This window comes from Aulonocara sp. 'chitande type north' Nkhata Bay, linkage group LG13, assembly GCF_057382095.1.
Source record: "Aulonocara sp. 'chitande type north' Nkhata Bay isolate Kocher_YH1m ecotype deep benthic linkage group LG13, A_spYH_male_GT1.1, whole genome shotgun sequence".
In the NCBI taxonomy this organism is placed as follows: domain Eukaryota; kingdom Metazoa; phylum Chordata; class Actinopteri; order Cichliformes; family Cichlidae; genus Aulonocara; species Aulonocara sp. 'chitande type north' Nkhata Bay.
Window position 1 is genome coordinate 1,167,314 of NC_141356.1, and position 17,476 is coordinate 1,184,789.

General features: G+C 42.0%; 1 protein-coding gene across 1 annotated transcript; it reads right to left on the bottom strand.

Annotated features, from left to right (window-relative positions):
• Positions 1–55: 55 nt before the first annotated feature.
• exo1 (exonuclease 1) lies at positions 56–16,631 on the bottom strand. Its single transcript, XM_086258203.1, has 14 exons — positions 16,242–16,631; positions 15,130–15,320; positions 14,590–14,709; positions 11,159–11,282; positions 9,560–9,697; positions 9,187–9,399; positions 8,516–8,703; positions 8,292–8,394; positions 7,998–8,211; positions 7,181–7,367; positions 5,052–5,517; positions 4,803–4,892; positions 1,753–1,949; positions 56–868 (listed from the first exon to the last, which is right to left on the bottom strand). The coding sequence occupies exons 2-14, from the start codon at positions 15,288–15,290 to the stop codon at positions 793–795; spliced, it is 2,277 nt and encodes a 758-aa protein (XP_086114329.1). The 5' UTR covers positions 15,291–15,320; positions 16,242–16,631; the 3' UTR covers positions 56–792.
• Between the last annotated feature and the right edge of the window lie 845 nt (positions 16,632–17,476).

Consider the following 17,476-nt stretch of genomic DNA (forward strand, 5'->3'; position numbering starts at 1 on the left):
ATGAAGTCATTTTGAGTGGAGTGCCAAGTTAATTTTTCAGTCCCGAGAGTTGATGCAAAGTGGCATATATGTTTTTATTGTACTGGAAGGAAAAAAAAAGTAAATCATACATAAACTGCTCTCACATACAGACAAATGAAAACCACCAGCAAAATCACCAACAATGGGCTTAGGCAGGGGCGTACAACTCCAGGCCTCGAGGGCCGTGCCCTGCAGGTTTTAGATCTCACCCTGGGTCAGCACACCTGAATAGTTCATTAGCAGGCCTCTGCAGAACTTCAGGACATGTTGAGGAGGTCATTTAGCCGTTTAAATCAGCTGGACACGTCTAAAACCTGCAGGACAGCGGCCCTCGAAGCCTGGAGTTGGACACCCCTGAGCTAGAGACATGGTTCAAGGGTTCCTCTATACAAAAAGACACACTTAAGACAAAGTTTGACCATTCACAGCTAATGTTACACTGCTAACCTGTGCAGTGTGAGTGTACCTGAGCAGCCAGCAGTTTTAATGCCACATTCCTCAGCTTGCGTGTTGTGCATTTCAGCACATACAAAACTACGCTTGCCACAATTTTTAAAAGCACGTCACCTTAATATGTGACGTGCTTGTAGTGCTGAAGGCAGGTAAGAGTAAAGAAGGGGAGGCATGTCAGAAAACTCCAGACTACACAGAGGGAGACGCTTTCTTTATTTAAAACTCTACATTAAATACAGGTACATACACGGTATGTTTAAAAGCCTCGCTCCGCCGAGCATTCAGCACCGAGTGAAACATGCAGTCGTGTGCTGACGTTCAGCTGGCCAGCACATTGTCTTTAACTGGAGACATGGGCTCTTTTTTCTGACAGCCAGTCATCTTCTGGGCTTCTCTGAAAACACAAGAGTAGAAGAGTTTACAGCTCTTCAATTAAATAATACTGTACTCATCACAGGCATACCATGTCTATGTTGCTGAGAAGCTATGAGCTACAAATGCTCCCAGTTTCCTTTTGACAGCATCTTTTAACAATGTGAACAATGTGACCTCAGAAATATTCTCTGAGTAACAACAGGAGGAAAAGCTGGAATAGTTACTGGTGCTGCTCGACACCTTAAAAACCTTGGATGGCTTTGAAGCGACTGAATCATTTCTGACAAACTGTTTGTTAATTAACTTTTGATTTGACAGAACAAGATAAACCTGGTAACAATGGAGGTAGATAACATGCTCGAAGTGTACTGAAAGCAGTGTTTGGTTAAAAGGAGCCTACAGTTTTCTTTGAGTAGTCAGTAAGGCCAGAAAAGGTCTGTTTGGATTTCATTTGTAACACTAACCACACTTGTTGGCTGTTTCTGGCTCACTGCAGCAGTGGTTCAACTCCAGTTCACACTTTTACCTGACTTACATTTTTTTATTTGATTTATTTGTTTTATTCTATTTATGGCATGTTGCTCTTATTCCATTGCGTTTCCTCATTTTTGCTGCTGTAACTTGTCACTGTCCACTTTCTGCTGTCCCACGTGTGGGTCTAATTAAAGTGTATCTCACATCATGGCTCCTGTGCTGATTTCAGGCTTTGAGTTAATAAGCACCGCTCAGTACAAAAGATAAAATAACAATTGTATATATTGAATCTTTAAAGCTAACGTGGATTTTCTGGAAGGTCAGTACTACCAGCTTGTGTTTTACATGCTTAAACTCAGAACCATTGATGGCCGTGGTGATGGACTATGATTGTTGTGACTTCGACACTGAAGTATTTCTCCTAATTACTTTTTAAAGCTGAAGTTCCTCCAGAGGCTGCTGATGGTGGCCTGGACACCAGGGTTGTTTTCATTATTCACTGAGGGGAATTTCTTGCCCAGATTCAAAGACCTTTTCCTCAGTCCGCTGACCCTCGCTGGACCCAGTGTTTGCACTCTTGCCGTTTGACTCTGGCTGCTGGTCTTTGGTTTTGGCAGACCTGAAACCTGGAAAGAGAGACCATGTGCATGAAGAGACACAGAAAACAAAGGTGAAGAGGTAGGGGCTTCTTTTTGGTTTAAAACATGGCGTCCTAATATGTAAGGAAACTGCAGTTACACATGTCATGGCAACACTGCCTTTGTTTCCCCATCTGTGAGATTCATGCTGTCCATGTTTTCACAGACAATATGAAAGACTGATGACAACAAGAATAGCGTTGGAGCAAACCAGTCATTGGACTGCAACATAGTTCAGAGCCATTTCAGGTGACAACACCTGGTGACTGACATAATGAATCAGTCAATGTCGAGCTCAGAGCGGAGAGGATTATTCTGCACAGTTCAGGTTTTCATGCACACTGAAATCCCAGTTAGAGTTTTGAGCATTTTTACAGTCATTCTTTCATTATGTAAGAGCAAAGACCGTGGTAATGTCTTGGATCAATACGATTTAGAAATAGTAAAGAGTAGAATAAAATCTATAAACTGTGCGTGTGGGCATGGATGCAGCTGTCAGACCGGCAGGCAGTCCAGAAACATTTACTGTACACCACTGTATCAACCACTGTTGAAAGTCACGTGGTCTGTCAATCTCTATTATGGTTTCATCTGACTGCAGCAGTTTCCTTCAAGCCTTCTCTGAATCGTTTAGATATTCACTGTGTGCCAACAACTGTGTTGTGGTCCCAGCTCCCTTCAGGTTAACAAGCTCCTTAACAACATTGTAGTCTAGGTTTTGATTGGCCCATCACCGTTCTCATGATCATCTTCAGCCTGTGAGGAAAGACCTTCCACACTGAGGGCCACTAATGGTGAGATTGTTTCTGTGGACAGTTGTGCTGTATATACATGCCACAAGCTGAGATCATGCAATGTGTGTGAGCCAGACTTCCTGCTGGGTTGTAATCAAGCGCTTATGTCACTCAATGATATGCAACTTATTTCCCCTTCTGTAACTGACCAGTCAAAAGCTCCAGGTGTTACAGAAGAATGCAAACCAAATGGAAGACCAATTCCTCGGTCCAAATAAATAATGTAGGTATTAATACAAAATAAAACCTAGAAGAAAAATCGATACCTTATCACTTTTTTGTTGTTGCATGTAGGGCTGGGCCATATCACACCTTTTATGGTAATACCGCCTTTGTTTTCATACGCACATGGCAGAAAAAGCATGGCGGAGAATGAGAAGAGCGAAAGCGGATCGTTGAGTGAAACCATGAACCTGAACTGGTTTGTAAAAATGCTGCAGCTTCACTGGTGTGGAACTGGTTTAGCTTTCGTCCGTCAGATACACAACAAAGCACTATTTTTGGTAGCGCATGCTAGCGGGCCGTCGTTATTACCGTGTTGTTTGGAAAATACGGCGCACTTAAAATCAATCCTTTGATTTTTCTGACAGTCGACAGAGCCCCTTATAATCCCGTGTGCCTTATGTATGAACCCTGGTCGTGTTTACTGACCTCGGAACGATTTTATGTGCACGGCGCTCAAAAATCTGTCAGATGTTTCAGTACGACTTTGCTGAGCTACGAAGCCGCACCGCTTGATGGATTGTCGGAGCATTATGGCTATCGTAGGCGGAGCCTCGCGGAGTGATACGTACTGTGCTTCAACATAATGTTACCGTACTGTGTGTGTATAACCTCTTTTTAAGTGTTGTGGATATTATACATGGTGATGCTGAGGATGTGTCGGCCAGTTTCCACTGGAAACGCCTTTTGGTTAAACTGTCAGCGAGGAATTTGCATTTGCACTGTTACATGTTTATATAACTTTAATGCACATAAAAAACAGCTGCTTGTTTCAGTGAAAATACATTGATGTTTGTTTTGCACTAATAAAGTTGTGGAGTTGTAAACTATTTTGTCTCGTGCCAATTATATCCTCAGTTATATCGTTATCGCAAATTTTCAAATGTATATGGTGATAAATATTTTTGGTCATATTGCCCTGCTCTAGTTGCATGGATTCATTTGAATTCTCGGGGAATCCCACAAACAGATGAACAAAAAATGAAACCGTGCTGCCCCTCACCCTCCTAGTAGATGTAAGTATGGTACGAATTTCAAAATCCTACGTCACCCCGGTCTCAATGCAGTCACGTTTTCAGAAAACCTCTGATTTTGACCTGAGGTCACGGTCAGTGGGATTCAAACTCGATCGAGATTTTTCGCAGATGCACCTTTGGTATGAAAGTCCGACATTAGGTTCTTGTCGAGTTGTTGCATTCACAAGATTGTCAGAAAAAATGGATTTGTCTGTGACCTTTGGGCTGTTGCATCTTTGGTATAACTGTGTCTTATTGCTACGGGACAAGCTGTATGGGACAATGCAAAGCACGCACATTGCATTGTGCAGATGAACCGTCAACTGTGCAAGAATGGCACAGTTTCAGATTATACAGATTTGTGGTGGTAACTTCCTTTGTGGAAACATGAGGCAGTTTAGTGTAGTACTCTGTGTTTGACTTTAAATAGCCAAAACCTCTCCACAAATCCTTCAGACGTGTGTGTTTAACAGTCTTCTCAGCAGTTAGCTTTGGGCTGTCTTATTTCATAAGACATTTGTTTCATCTTCTCTTGTATCTCACACACTCCTAATGTACTGGTGTGTATGGCTGACTCTCATTGTTATTGGCCTTTTGTGCCATCTGTGAAAACATTCACCGACTTCAATCAACACTTTGTTGTCACCAACAAACAACAATTTAAACATTTTATCGCCCAGTTTATAACAAACGTGCCAATCGACACATAAGAAAAACCCTGTGTTGGACGGTGTTGAACAAACTAAGAGTGCATTCAGCTGTGATTAAACACAAAGCCTGCACAACGCTGGATTCTGGTTCAAACTCACTTTAGTTCTCGGCATGCCAGGTTTCACCTCTGCTTCTGCTGAGTGTGTGGGACTGTGCTCTATCTCTGAATCTTTGCTTGAATTACTTTCCTAAGGAAGCAGACAAAGTCAGACACAGAAAAACAAAGTTGTGAAACCAGAAAAAACCTTTCTATGCAACTACTCAACAGAAATGAAACTGTGATGACGCTGACCCAACCACAAGGGACAAACAGCATTTGTAAAACGGGGAGATTTACACCAACTTACCGAAGCAGCATCCTCCTGGTAGGAGGAGGAGAAGCTGTAGGTGGGGGCTTCCTCTTTATGGTAGGAAGTGAGGTAGGGCTGTGACTGGGAGAAATAAGCGCTGTCCTGGGAGGGAGGGGAGTCTGAGAGCTCATCCTTCTCTGATTTTCTGTCCTGGGAGAAGGGCTCTGGTAGAACCGAATCTCCAGAGGGTCTGGTGACCTTTGGTGGAGATGAACAGCTTTCCTTTTTATACTGGAACTGCTGCAGCGCAGACAAGCTTGAGGTGGACAATGGCGTGCTAGATTGTTCAGTTGACGGGCCGTCTGACCAGCGAAATAGGCTGAGGCCACGACTGGCTGAACTGGTGGTACTGGGTGATGGAGATGGCTTGGTGGTTTCCAGAGACGGGCCATCTGAACTCTCAGCGTCACAGTTCTGAATGCTGGGTGAGGACTTCTGAGTGGCTGTGGAACTGCTGAAGAATCTACACGTGGGAAGACGGTCAGGTTTAAATAACTGCACATTAAAAGTGAGGGGGATGGTGAACAAATATTATTGGAGCATTTTTTGGTTGAGTTACAGTGCTTGGTTTAAAGCAATATTTAAAAGCTTTAGGACAGGGTGCCAATTTCATTTGTCTCAAATTTCAAAAGGACCAAAATGACTCAAACATTAAGTATCACCTTCATCACACTGAATGTGTCAAGCACATATTTTATTCAGTTCATAGTTTATTTCTGAGCTTCAGAATAGATTTTCTTTCCACTAATTTGAGGCATTAATCAGAAGCAAGAGCTGCAGCATCATATTATTATCCTACTTCCTTTTTGCTGTCTTGAATAATAACATGTTCTGATGAATTTTAGTATCTCACAGAACTTTCAGCCTACCCTGATATGAACCAAGTCTCTACCTTACCAATTCTGTCACTGACAAAGAGAGGAATTATTTTCCACACACCTGTGTTCAATAAGGGTCCAATGTTGTGCTTCTACCTTCATTTATCTACAACTAAAATCCATGTCAGCCGAGTCCCTCTACTGGCCTGTGTGATTAAACTCACAGCCTACATCTCACTTGTGCAAAAGTCTAATAATATCCTATTTTGTAACTGAAAAGAAACACACTGCTGACATAGCATTATCACATTTGGTTATGACTTCATAACCTGTTAAGATGAAGATCTGCAGAGGCACAAGTGTTATCAGCAGTGCTGCCCTGGTGTTGTGTCAAAGAGTCAAGACCAACTCTTAATACAACAGAATATACATTGCAATCAATACACACGTGTGTGTGTATATATAGCATTTCTAGCTGGACTTCAGGAGGCCCCTGCCAGGACCAAGCATCAGTGTCTTAATGCCTCCATGACCTGACCAAAGAGCTGTGTGGTGTGTGCTGGGCAGCAGGAAGCAGCTGGAAAACTACGTGTACTAAGAATTAGGGGTGGGGGAAAAAATCGATACTGTGTAGTATCGTGATATTTTGTTTGCTAATAATGTATCGATGCAGGGACAGCAGAAATCGATATTTTGTTACAAAAAAGGTTTTGCTCTGACTTCAGAGCATGTTGATCCTTTTTCTGAGCAAGAATCCTGACGCTGTCCAATGTGTTTAACTGTTTTTTATGGCAGCAATAAACAAGACAGTTTACTGATTTTAATTTAAGACATGTTTTATTTTAATTAAGTTTAAAACTTTTATTTAATGCAAAATTATATTTTGTTTTAATTTACTTTCAAATTCTTCAGTTGCTGCAGGGGCTGCATAGTTTTCATATTGCATAGTTCAGAATAGCTGTAATTGTACCAGATGGTTTCAGTTAAGTTGGACTAGACTGTAATACAAACCGTTCAGTTTGTCAACAATAAAACTGAAATGAGAGAAAGACTGAGTGTGAGACTTTGATATTAGATAAAATGAATATTGATAAAGTTTACCTTCATGTACAGAATCTGAATATCGCAAAATATTTTTAAAAATTGCAATAATATCGTATCGTGCGTTAAGTATTGTGATAATATCGTATCGTGGGATGTTTGGTGATTCCCACCTCTACTAAAAATGTTGGACAACACTGCAAATAAACATTGTTCAGTCTGTGCATCGAGTCCTTTCAGTTAGTGTCAGAATCGGGCTAGTGTTACCTGCTGCGTGTGACCTGACCATCCTCCTCAGCTTCCTGGTTCCTCCTCTGCAGGACAGTGGCAAATATGTTGCGTGACCGGGGCAGGCTTGTGACTGTGGGCTTGTCTGCTGGCTGGTCTGACCTGGAGCGCTTTGGGCTGGATGAAGAGTACTCCTGCAGCACATCCTGGTCCGATATACTTGAGTCTACAAGAGAGTACAGATAACAAAATAAAATTAAAAAAAAACAAAAAAACAAATAAAATCTTGTGAAGCTGCAACCATTAAATGATGACCCATTGTTTAATTTCCTCTTTTGTACGTTTTTGTCCTTCTCTGAATCTAAATTTCAAGAAGTCACAACTACTCTGAGTTCAACATGCACCGGCTGCTAATTTTCCTGATTTGCATTTTTCTTGTTAAGCCGTACATCTAGCTTCCCACCTCTCTGAAAGCCATTGTTAATTCTACCTCTATCTAGAAAGGGCGGATAATATTTTATCTAGGTCTGTGTACTAGTTTCCTAGTGGATGTTGAAATCTGCCAAACTAAACCAACTTCAGGCTTCGTGTCAACAAAACTGTCCAAACAAATGAATTACCTGCAAAATAAATGTACAACATTAACATGGATATCAGCAAAGCTGCACGGTTTAATGTAGCTCAATAGTGTAATGTTTAGTATTTCTACATGAAAATATCTTCGTGCTAATTGTTTCAGCTATGCTTCACATACTGAAACACGGTAAATAAACAGAGGCATGAAACGTAGATACAGAACAGATTTGTACTTCGTTACATTCCACTACACAACATAAGCACAGCAGGACGATCTCACCCTCTCCGGGCCTCTTCACCTGCAGCTCTCTGCAGGGTATCCTCAGGCCATCCAGGTTGATGACTCTCTTCTTCCCCCTGGTGGAGGGAGGCCTGTCTGGAGAGGTTGGGGGCCGGGCAGGTGCCGCGGTGGCTGGCGTAAAGCCTCTGCTCCATATACTCGGCCCTGTGGAGGCCGGTGAGTAGTTCCAGCTGTGACTGCGGCTTTTGCATTGCTGAAATGAGGTTTGGAAAGTTGTTCTATATTAAAAATAACACTTTATTTTAACACCTTTGACTGACCATGATCCAGTACCTGTGGAATAGGTTTGTCTGGGCTGAAGTCATCGATCCTCTCCATGCTGTTGATGTCAAGGTTTCCCAAGGCCATTTGCAAGCCCTTATCATCCCCTAAATGACTGAATTTAACATCAAGGACAAAATACTGGACAGGCCAAGGCAGGCAACTTACTCAAGTCACCTCGCTAAATCAAACACGAGTGGAGATAAGAGCAGATGTGCTACAGGACACGAGGATACAGTCCAGCATAGCTCAGCGTGGCTGGGTCAATGTGCTCTGGGTATGGGTTGAGGGGCACGACCTTCCTCCTGACGGGATCAAAAACCAGCTGATAGAGAAAGGTGTTATTGGCTCTGACAAATCCCTCGATGTACTGCTCGGGAACGACGAGACTCATCTTCAGGTACTGGCCCATCTTTCTGATTACCTGACAGGAAGATGAGCAGTCGATCAGACGTGATCAAAATAACTGTCATTGTCACTAATTAAGAGCGTGTATAGAATAACAACTACGGCATCTTAGGGGTGGGGTGGACAGGGTTCATTTCATTTTCAATTCAATTTTGTTTATATATTTTATTTCTAACTCGCAAGAGTCAGAACAATTGCCTCGAGGCACTTTATAGTATAAGCTAAAGACGAAAAATGAAACCCCGGCAATCACACAACCTCCTTAAAGAGGCAAGCACTTAGCAGGAAGCAAAGACGTCCTTCTAACAGGAAGAAAGCTCTGCTCTCCGGCAGCCATGTGCCACAGCTACTTAGCTGTGAGGGACAAGAAAAGACAGCCGACATTTAACACGTGATTTTCTTATAAGTAGGATTATTGTATATACTGCAAATGACCAAGCAGACACCATGATCAATAAAATATCTAAATTGATGACTTCGTGGTTTTGGCCTGTCCTACCCTCAGTATATCAGGGTCTTTGGCAAGCTGCAGCAGCTTGCAGGCTTTGCCCAGACCAATGCCATGCAGAGAGGCAAGATAGTCACAGCCAGAGAGGATGCACATGTAGCGGAACTTTTCCTCAGTGAAAACATTCCCCAAGGATCGGCAGCGGCCGAGGTTGCTTTGGTCTATCTCCAGGCCATTGCCCTGCTTGTCCATCTTTAGAATAACCTGTGAATGAAAAGAAAAAAAAGAGACAGATTCATCTTTAACACAGTGCTGTTTGCTCCTGCTAATTAGAGATTACACTAGGTTTAAAATAAATTCATTCTTCACTGACATATGGTGTTGCATGCATGCAGCTGGAAATGCACCTCCTGAGTTTAGATACCTTTTTGCACCCAAATGCCAGCAAGTCAGAGTCCTCTGTGATGACCGCCTGGGCCAAACCAGATTTACTGAGGTAAGCCAGCTGAGCATCAGCTTCATACGGAGCCACAACACAGTCCACGCCTCTCGCCCTTGCAGCCTGGTCCAAGAACACACCAAAACAAGCCTTTCTTCACCTTTACATGACAATTTTTGTAAACGCATTTTAGTATTTTCTGCACATGCAAACAGTTTTAGACCACTAAGGTTTTTTTGGAGTGTTTATGCATAAACAAGCAAAGATGGAGACTTTTTGTGAGAGGATGACTCGGTCACTTTGTGATTGACTCGGTCACTTTGTGATACCTAACTTTCTCCACAGAAAGTATAGATTTTATTGCTAATTAAGCAACAAACCATTCATTTCCCATTTACAGAAGCACGTGCAGTACATAAGATAAGAACTTTATTTATCCCGAGGGAGATTCTTTTGTCATGCACATGCTCAGTGCAGCAAGAGAAACACAGGAATAAAGGCATACAACAACATACAATAAGAATTGTAGGATACAGCAGGATAGAGCAAATATGATATCAAAATAACGCAAAGTAACAATGTAACTATATCAGGTAAAAAATAAGTAGTAGGGTTGTTTGATATAACGATATATCGGATGATGACATGAAAACATCTATCGTTTGTTTCATGGTGTTTTCATGTTTTCATGGTTATATTCATTTCTTAAAGTTCTGTCGTTCTCTTATAGTTAAAATAACCGCACTGCGGACAGACAAGATTTTAGCTTTGTCGTTAGCAACAACAACAGTAACCCCAGCCTGGGGCTTCGCCGTCTGCTTGTTTTTTTCCCCCCCACATAAACCTTTCACAATAAAGCTGAAGATCCTGTTGAGGTTTTTCAAAATAAACTGAAGTGATAACAAATAGAAGGACCAGTCAAAACACATCGAGGACCTTATTCCTAAACGAGGGGCTACCTCATGGACGTGGTTTGGTTATGAGAAGTCTGACACGGACCAGAAAACTGCACTATGCAGATTAAGGCACAAACTGGTCCCCACCGCAGACTCAAGCACAACAACCTCTTCTACCACCTACGCAAGTATCACGTGACGGAGGACGGCGAGAGTTTACAGATGAGAAGCAAAAAGAGCTACACGACGCCCAGCTGAAAACACTTCACACAAGCCAAGTTCCCCGAGATTCACAGAATTTCACAGAAAATGTGAATTTGTTGCGATATATATTTGTTATAATGATATTGTTGTCAGGACGATAAATATCTTATATCAAGATTTAAAATCTTGGTCATATCGCACAGCCCTAGTAAGTAGAAACACCAGAAATAGATAAGAGGCACAAGAAAGAAAGAGGAAAGAAGCTTAAAATGCAGAGAGCATGGGCTCAAATGCTAATCCAGACAAAGACGGCGTCAAGTGAAAATGCATTTGTGTGAATGTGGGTTTAAGATTAAAAGCATGCATCAAACACCCCCGCTGTCACAGAACAAGTTAACACGATAGGTGACAGTGATTACCAGAAGCACTTCGTACGTCGCGTGTGAGCGCTCATAGGTCGATCGAATAAGAAGAAGAACCCCACCTTAATCAGGTTATGAGCCATAGCCGGGGTGATGTTAACACAGCGGTTAAAACACTCTCTGGCCTCGGACAGTTTGCCCTCACGTAGCAGCTGTCTCCCTTTTTGTAGGTTGGTTTCTCTGCGTCTGAAAAGTACAGAAGTGAAATCAAACTGAGGGCATACAACGTGAGGTGGAAGGAAGTGACAGTCATGATTTGAAACCATACGATACGATGCTGTGGTGTCACTGTTAGCAGGAAAGAAAAAATTAGGACAGTCACAGGTACAGCTCAGCTCCCTCGTCAAGGATGTGGTTTTGGACATCTTTTGCTTCATGAAGTTAAAGTATTTGTTTGTGATGGGGATGTGTGCTCATTGCTCGGGAACCTTCACAGAAACTCTGAAAGTCTCCGTGTGGTCAACAAACACATTATTCCCATATCATGATCTAAACCAGGGGTCCCCAATCCCAGTCCACGAGGGCCGGTGTCCCTGCAGGTTTTAGATCTCACCCTGGGTCAACACACCTGAATCACATGATTAGTTCATTACCAGGCGTCTGGAGAACTTCAGGACATGTTGAGGAGGTAATTTAGCCATTTAAATCAGCTGTGATGGATCAAGGACACATCTAAAACCTGCAGGGACACCGGCCCTCGTGGACTGGGATTGGGGACCCCTGATCGAAACCAATCACAAACAGTCAAGGGTGGAGTACGTTTGAAAGTGCAGGCGGATAGAGAGAGGTGAGCAGCCTAGGCCCAGAGGCGGATGTAGCTGTGGGGAAGGAGAAAAGATGAAAAGAACACTCGATAACCTTTTCATTAAGGCCTGATCCGTCTGAAATTCATGACACGGAGCCATCGACCTCTCAGCTTATGTCCAACACTGGTCCAGAGACGGCATCAGATAATGAGCCACATATGATGGACTGCGCCCACTGAGAGTAAAAGGGGGTAGTGTATACATTTGGAAGAGAGCGGCTTGTCCACTTTCCCCGGCTAAGATACAGTAAAGCTGACAACATGATGCACTGCATTTCCTGTGGTGAGTGTGGAGAGACCATGGCTGACAATACTGCATTTGTGACTGGTGCTAATAAGTTTCCAATTGAAACGCTGAAAAAGCACAGTGTATCCAGAAAACACATATGCTGCAATAAATGCACTGCCCAGTGTCCCCGCTCCCCACGGCCTTTCAGCAGCAAACAGGCCGTCAGGAGGCCGACATGATGATTACGGTTAACATTACCTACGATGTTTCCAAAGAAGATGTTCTGTTCACCAACTGCAAGTCTGAAATAATTCTTCACAAGAAAAATGGCTTGAACGTAAACCCACGTACAGTAATGATGTCGCGTGCGCCATGTTTATGGTGTCATTGCTGACACACTGGGAAAAAAGAAAGAAGAAGAAGAAAAAAGGGGGCAAAATTACAGGAGTTGGCCATCTGAGGGGCACGTGACTGCAATGGAGGAGAGTCCATAGATATCGAGCTGCTCAGGTACTGAGATGTTTGAAAACTGTGGGACACTTTGAGGTCCTTCCAATTTAGATTTAATTTTTATTTCATATATCTTGAGATGTTTAAGTTTACATTTCAACTCAGTGAAGCACTTCCAGCACAAGTAAAACTGCGGTGTTAAGCAACGCAGTTGAAAATTTTGTATAAACCCAAAGAAAAAATAAACCACAAAAAAAAAAAAAAAAAAAAAAAAACCAGGCGCACCAGTGCAACCGTGGCAAAAAGTTAGCCAACATGACGACTAAAGGCCGAGTTTTAGGAAAGAACCACGGTGTTGTGCCCACAGCTTTGAGCCACTCACTCAAACTGTCAGTCACGCAGTACTCCTTTCTAAATAATCATTCCTAGAAGCAATTATCACAAACGCATCAGGCATGCTTTTTTAGTGCAATTTGCTATAAATACCACACTACAACTAGGGCTGCCACGATTTGTCGACTATCAAAATCGTCGACGACTGATTTAATAGTCGACGCGTCGTTTGAAGCTTTGTAAGATCCTGAAAGACGCAGGAATAAGTAGCAGGATTTAAGAGTGTAATAACGGACTGAAACAGAAGATGGCAGCACTGCATGTACAAGGATGCCAGCTGCCGTTAAACCCCGAAGAAGAAGAAGAAGAAGAAGAAGAAGAAGAAGCAGCTGTGTCCCAGAATTTATAGCGCGGCCCAGCTCAGTTTCCAACAATGGCGGCAGCTAGTTAGTTTTAATATTACTCTTATTATTCTTTCTGGGTCACAAAATAAACGTTTAACATATTTTCAGCCGAGAATGTAGCTGTGTAAACCTCAAATATCTGCTCAGTTTATCAGGACACCACATATTTTCAAAAGCGCTCCGACGTTTTCGGAGACGTCTGTTACCCACTAGCTCGATAGCTAGCCGGGGGCTAGGTCACTAGCGCGGTGAGAACACCGGACTCCCGGCAAATTGTTTTCAAACCCACCGCCGTCTTTCGCTACTCAGGTTAAATATATATGAGTCACTTAGATAAATTAAAAATGTTATTGTTTGGCTTTTTTTAGTATTTTATTTGTTCCTGAGTAAATCGGTTTGTCTGAGACAGCTGATTATCAGAAGTGTGAGATGCTGGAGAATTTACTCCGGTGTCCTGTTATATTTTAGATAGCAAGGAGTTTATTAAACTTCACCGAAACAATCTGCAAATTTCATTAAAATTGAATAAACTATCATCTTGTCTTTATTTTTAGTTAGCACCTTAAAAGCTTAAAGCTGTAAGCTAATGATAGTTATATAAGAGCAGATGCTGCTGGTGCAATAAGCTGTAGTTTTACGTCCAGTGGATGATGATCTGATTAGTCGACTAATCGCATAAATAATCGGTGACTAGTCGACTATCAAAATAATCGTTTGTGGCAGCCCTAACTACAACCCAAAAATCAGGTTTGCATGATAAATTTTGAACACATCCTTCCGTAAGAGAAACTCCTACATATGACTTAAGATCAGACGCAAAAATATCTCATGCAGTCACAAAACTGACGCTCTTTCGAGTGTCTTAAACATGAAAACATCATTTTGTGTTGCTCTCAGTAAGACTGCTCCTATGTGTTCTTTCTTCTTTAAAAGCCCAGCCTTTGTAATGAATCAGAATCAGAATACTTTATTGATCCCTGGGGGAAATTATTTTTTGTTACAGTGCTCCATTTTAAACCAACATTAAGACAAGACAGACAATACACTAAGAATAGTACAATATATACATATATATATACATACATACATACATACATACATACATACATAAGTCACTCAGAAGTGTACTGTATTGGTTTCTTTCTATCTGGATGCATCGCAAATTCCTCAGAAACTATCAGGATCCCAAGAGCTGTGATTGTTCTCACTTTAGGTTAAACTTGTTCAAATGTATATGTTTACAGCGAGAAGCAAACAAAAGTAAATACTCACTCTCTGCGAGCCTTTTCCACCTCCTGTTTTGAAGGCAGATTGCGTCCATCAAACACCAGTATGGGCTTAACACTGAAGGTCAAGAGCATGTCCACAAATTTCATGCAGTACCACACATACCTGGATGGGGCAAATTCAACACCACTGTCAGTTCTAGACTTTAGGCCAGGCCTGCCCAATCCTGGTCCTCGAGAGCTACTATCCTGCAGCTTTTAGATGCATCCCTACTCCAACACAGCTGAATCAAATGGTTTGATCTCTTCAGCGTGCCATCATGTTTGGCAAAGGCCTGATAACAAGCCATTCATTTGATTCAGGTGTGTGGGAACAAGGATGCATCTAAAAGCTGCAGGACGGTAGCTCTCGAGGACCGGGATTGGGCACCCCTGCTTTAGGCCATTCCTAATCAGAAAACAGCCTCATTCAGAACACCTTTAGTTCACTTTGGTTTTATTTGCATTGTGCCAAATCATAACAACAGATAAAGACCCTACAACAACAGGGTCGTTTTAATTGATTGAAAATAACACAACTGCTTACTGGTCAGTCGGTTCTCCTTTAGCAAGTTTCTCAGCACACGAGAAAGCTCCTTTATGCAGCCAACAGTAGGTGTCCACAGCTACCGTCTGGCCTTTGTATTTTTTCACATTGACGGGCTCTGCTGCATCTTTGATGAACTGCAGCAGTCCAGAGATTCCCATTTTGAGCCAGTGATCGGTGTCACGCCGATTCTGAACATGAGAAATCATCATCAGTAAGGGATAAAGAACACCTTCAGAGAGGGTGCATCTAGCGTGGACACCTTCAACTAAAATGGACTTTGTGGACTAAATACAGGTTTAACAGCACTATGTCACAAATGGAGGTTTCTTCTGATGCATCAATTCCAAAATCCTGGGCCGATACGGATTTGCTTGTTGATAATTCTGTTTGCTTTCTTTACAGCGCTCCATTTTTCCATGACATTTTGACAGTGTAAGACTGACGGGACACTACAGATTAAAAAATAAAACAAAATCAGCCATCTGTCAGTGTCAGTCAACAGGCCCACTGGATTCTACCCATACTCAGCAGATATATCAATGCAACCAAAAATATCCTCCAAACCTACAGTGACTAATATTTTGCTACCTTCTATTTCACTTAAGAATTGTTTGAAGGCTTCAGATTTACTTTCCTTTTGCTAATGTTAAAGCCACATGCACAGTAAACCGGATTTAGATCTAAATGCCACACGTTGTTTTATTTTTTTAAACTAGCTTTAGCTATAAAGTTGTCACACTTGTATCGTGTAAATATAAACGTATGCAGTGGTAAACAGCGTTCAGCGGCGTTAACACATTCCTATATTTACCTATCAGTTCATTCATGAGCACGTGTGAATTATTCATGTTTGTCTGATAATTTGCACGTGAGCTGCTCGATTCCCGCTCCGTAACAATAACAACGATAAGTCAGCGCAGACGTTTCTGCTTTGAATGCGCTCAACAGATGAAAATCACACTGGAAACGCCTTGTTATCGTATGTCGTTTAAAAGGTAGCTGGTCAGTTTCTTGGCTCTACAACTGATGTCGGTGTACATTTCTCCTCAGACGAGAACACGCAAAAGCAGTTTAACGTAATTCGACTAAAGGTTAAAAGTTAAACTTACCTTTTTCTCGAAATTAGCGACACCAACAGAGCCCTCGACGACAGAAAACTAGAGGGAGTTTGGTTTTAGCGCCAAAAGAAGTATTTCAGTAGGAGATGTTGCTATTGGCTAGAGTCACTAAGAGGCAGGGAACGTAATAGAAAAGGGAGTGTGCTTCAAAACATCACCGGCGTGACGCTACGTCGTGTCCATAGGGCTGCTGTAACGACCCGTATCTCGTTGATGTGGGTGCAACTCAAATCTTCCACATTAGTCGCGGCTGTGGGAACACCACCAGAGATTCGACGACATGCCATTGGCTCCATGTTTCTGTCCCGTTACACTGTTTACCCGCCTCTTTGCGAAACGAAGTACGCCGGTACAGAGTGCTAACCTCCTGTAATACTGCAGTTCCTCCAAAGGGCCACTAGAGGCTGGATCCAAAAGTCCAACTGTAGAAAACAGTCATTGGCAAAAGCGAAGAAGACATGTTCAAATGCATCTGTGAATTTTGCTTTCTTTCTTAAACCAAAATGTATGTGTAAATTCATTTGCTATCTTAAGAATGAAATCTCCTGGTTAAATAAAGATAATAATAATAATAATAATAATATATCTGGTAGCAAAATATCTCCCATACCAAGCTGAAAAAGAATCACGTAAAAATGTGCACTGCAGGCAAGTGTGAGCAGATCACACTCGGCTGGATGTAGATGAGAGCCTATGATCTATGACCTGGCTTTAAATACCCTCAAAACACACTGAACTCTACTTTGCACAAAATACACTCAGGCTTTGCAGTACTTGGGGCACTGTTCATTTTTTTCAAATTAACAACATTTTGTTCTGATGGATTTTCGTAGCCCTAATATCATTAAGCACTTAAGGACACAGTACAGTACGAACAGGATTTAAGGGGGATATTTAACAGTTTGTACCCATCACATGTGTCTGCAGAGGAAAACGTTAGACTGAGAATATGGCGTACATTAACTTCATCAACAAAATACTCAAAAACAAAAAAGCAACATTTTATTAAAGGCTGTTGTCAAGTTCTGACGTTTAGCTGAAATTATAATTAATCTATAATTTGTTAAATTGACATAAATACTCCACCAGGCTTTAGAGTATAAAAGACCACGTGTGGTTCCTGAATTATTTTTGTGGATCCCCTTCCCTCCACCCCTGCATATATTCCGCACACTGAACTTAACAAAGATTTTCTGATAGTTTCCGACCATCATGATTAGACATGA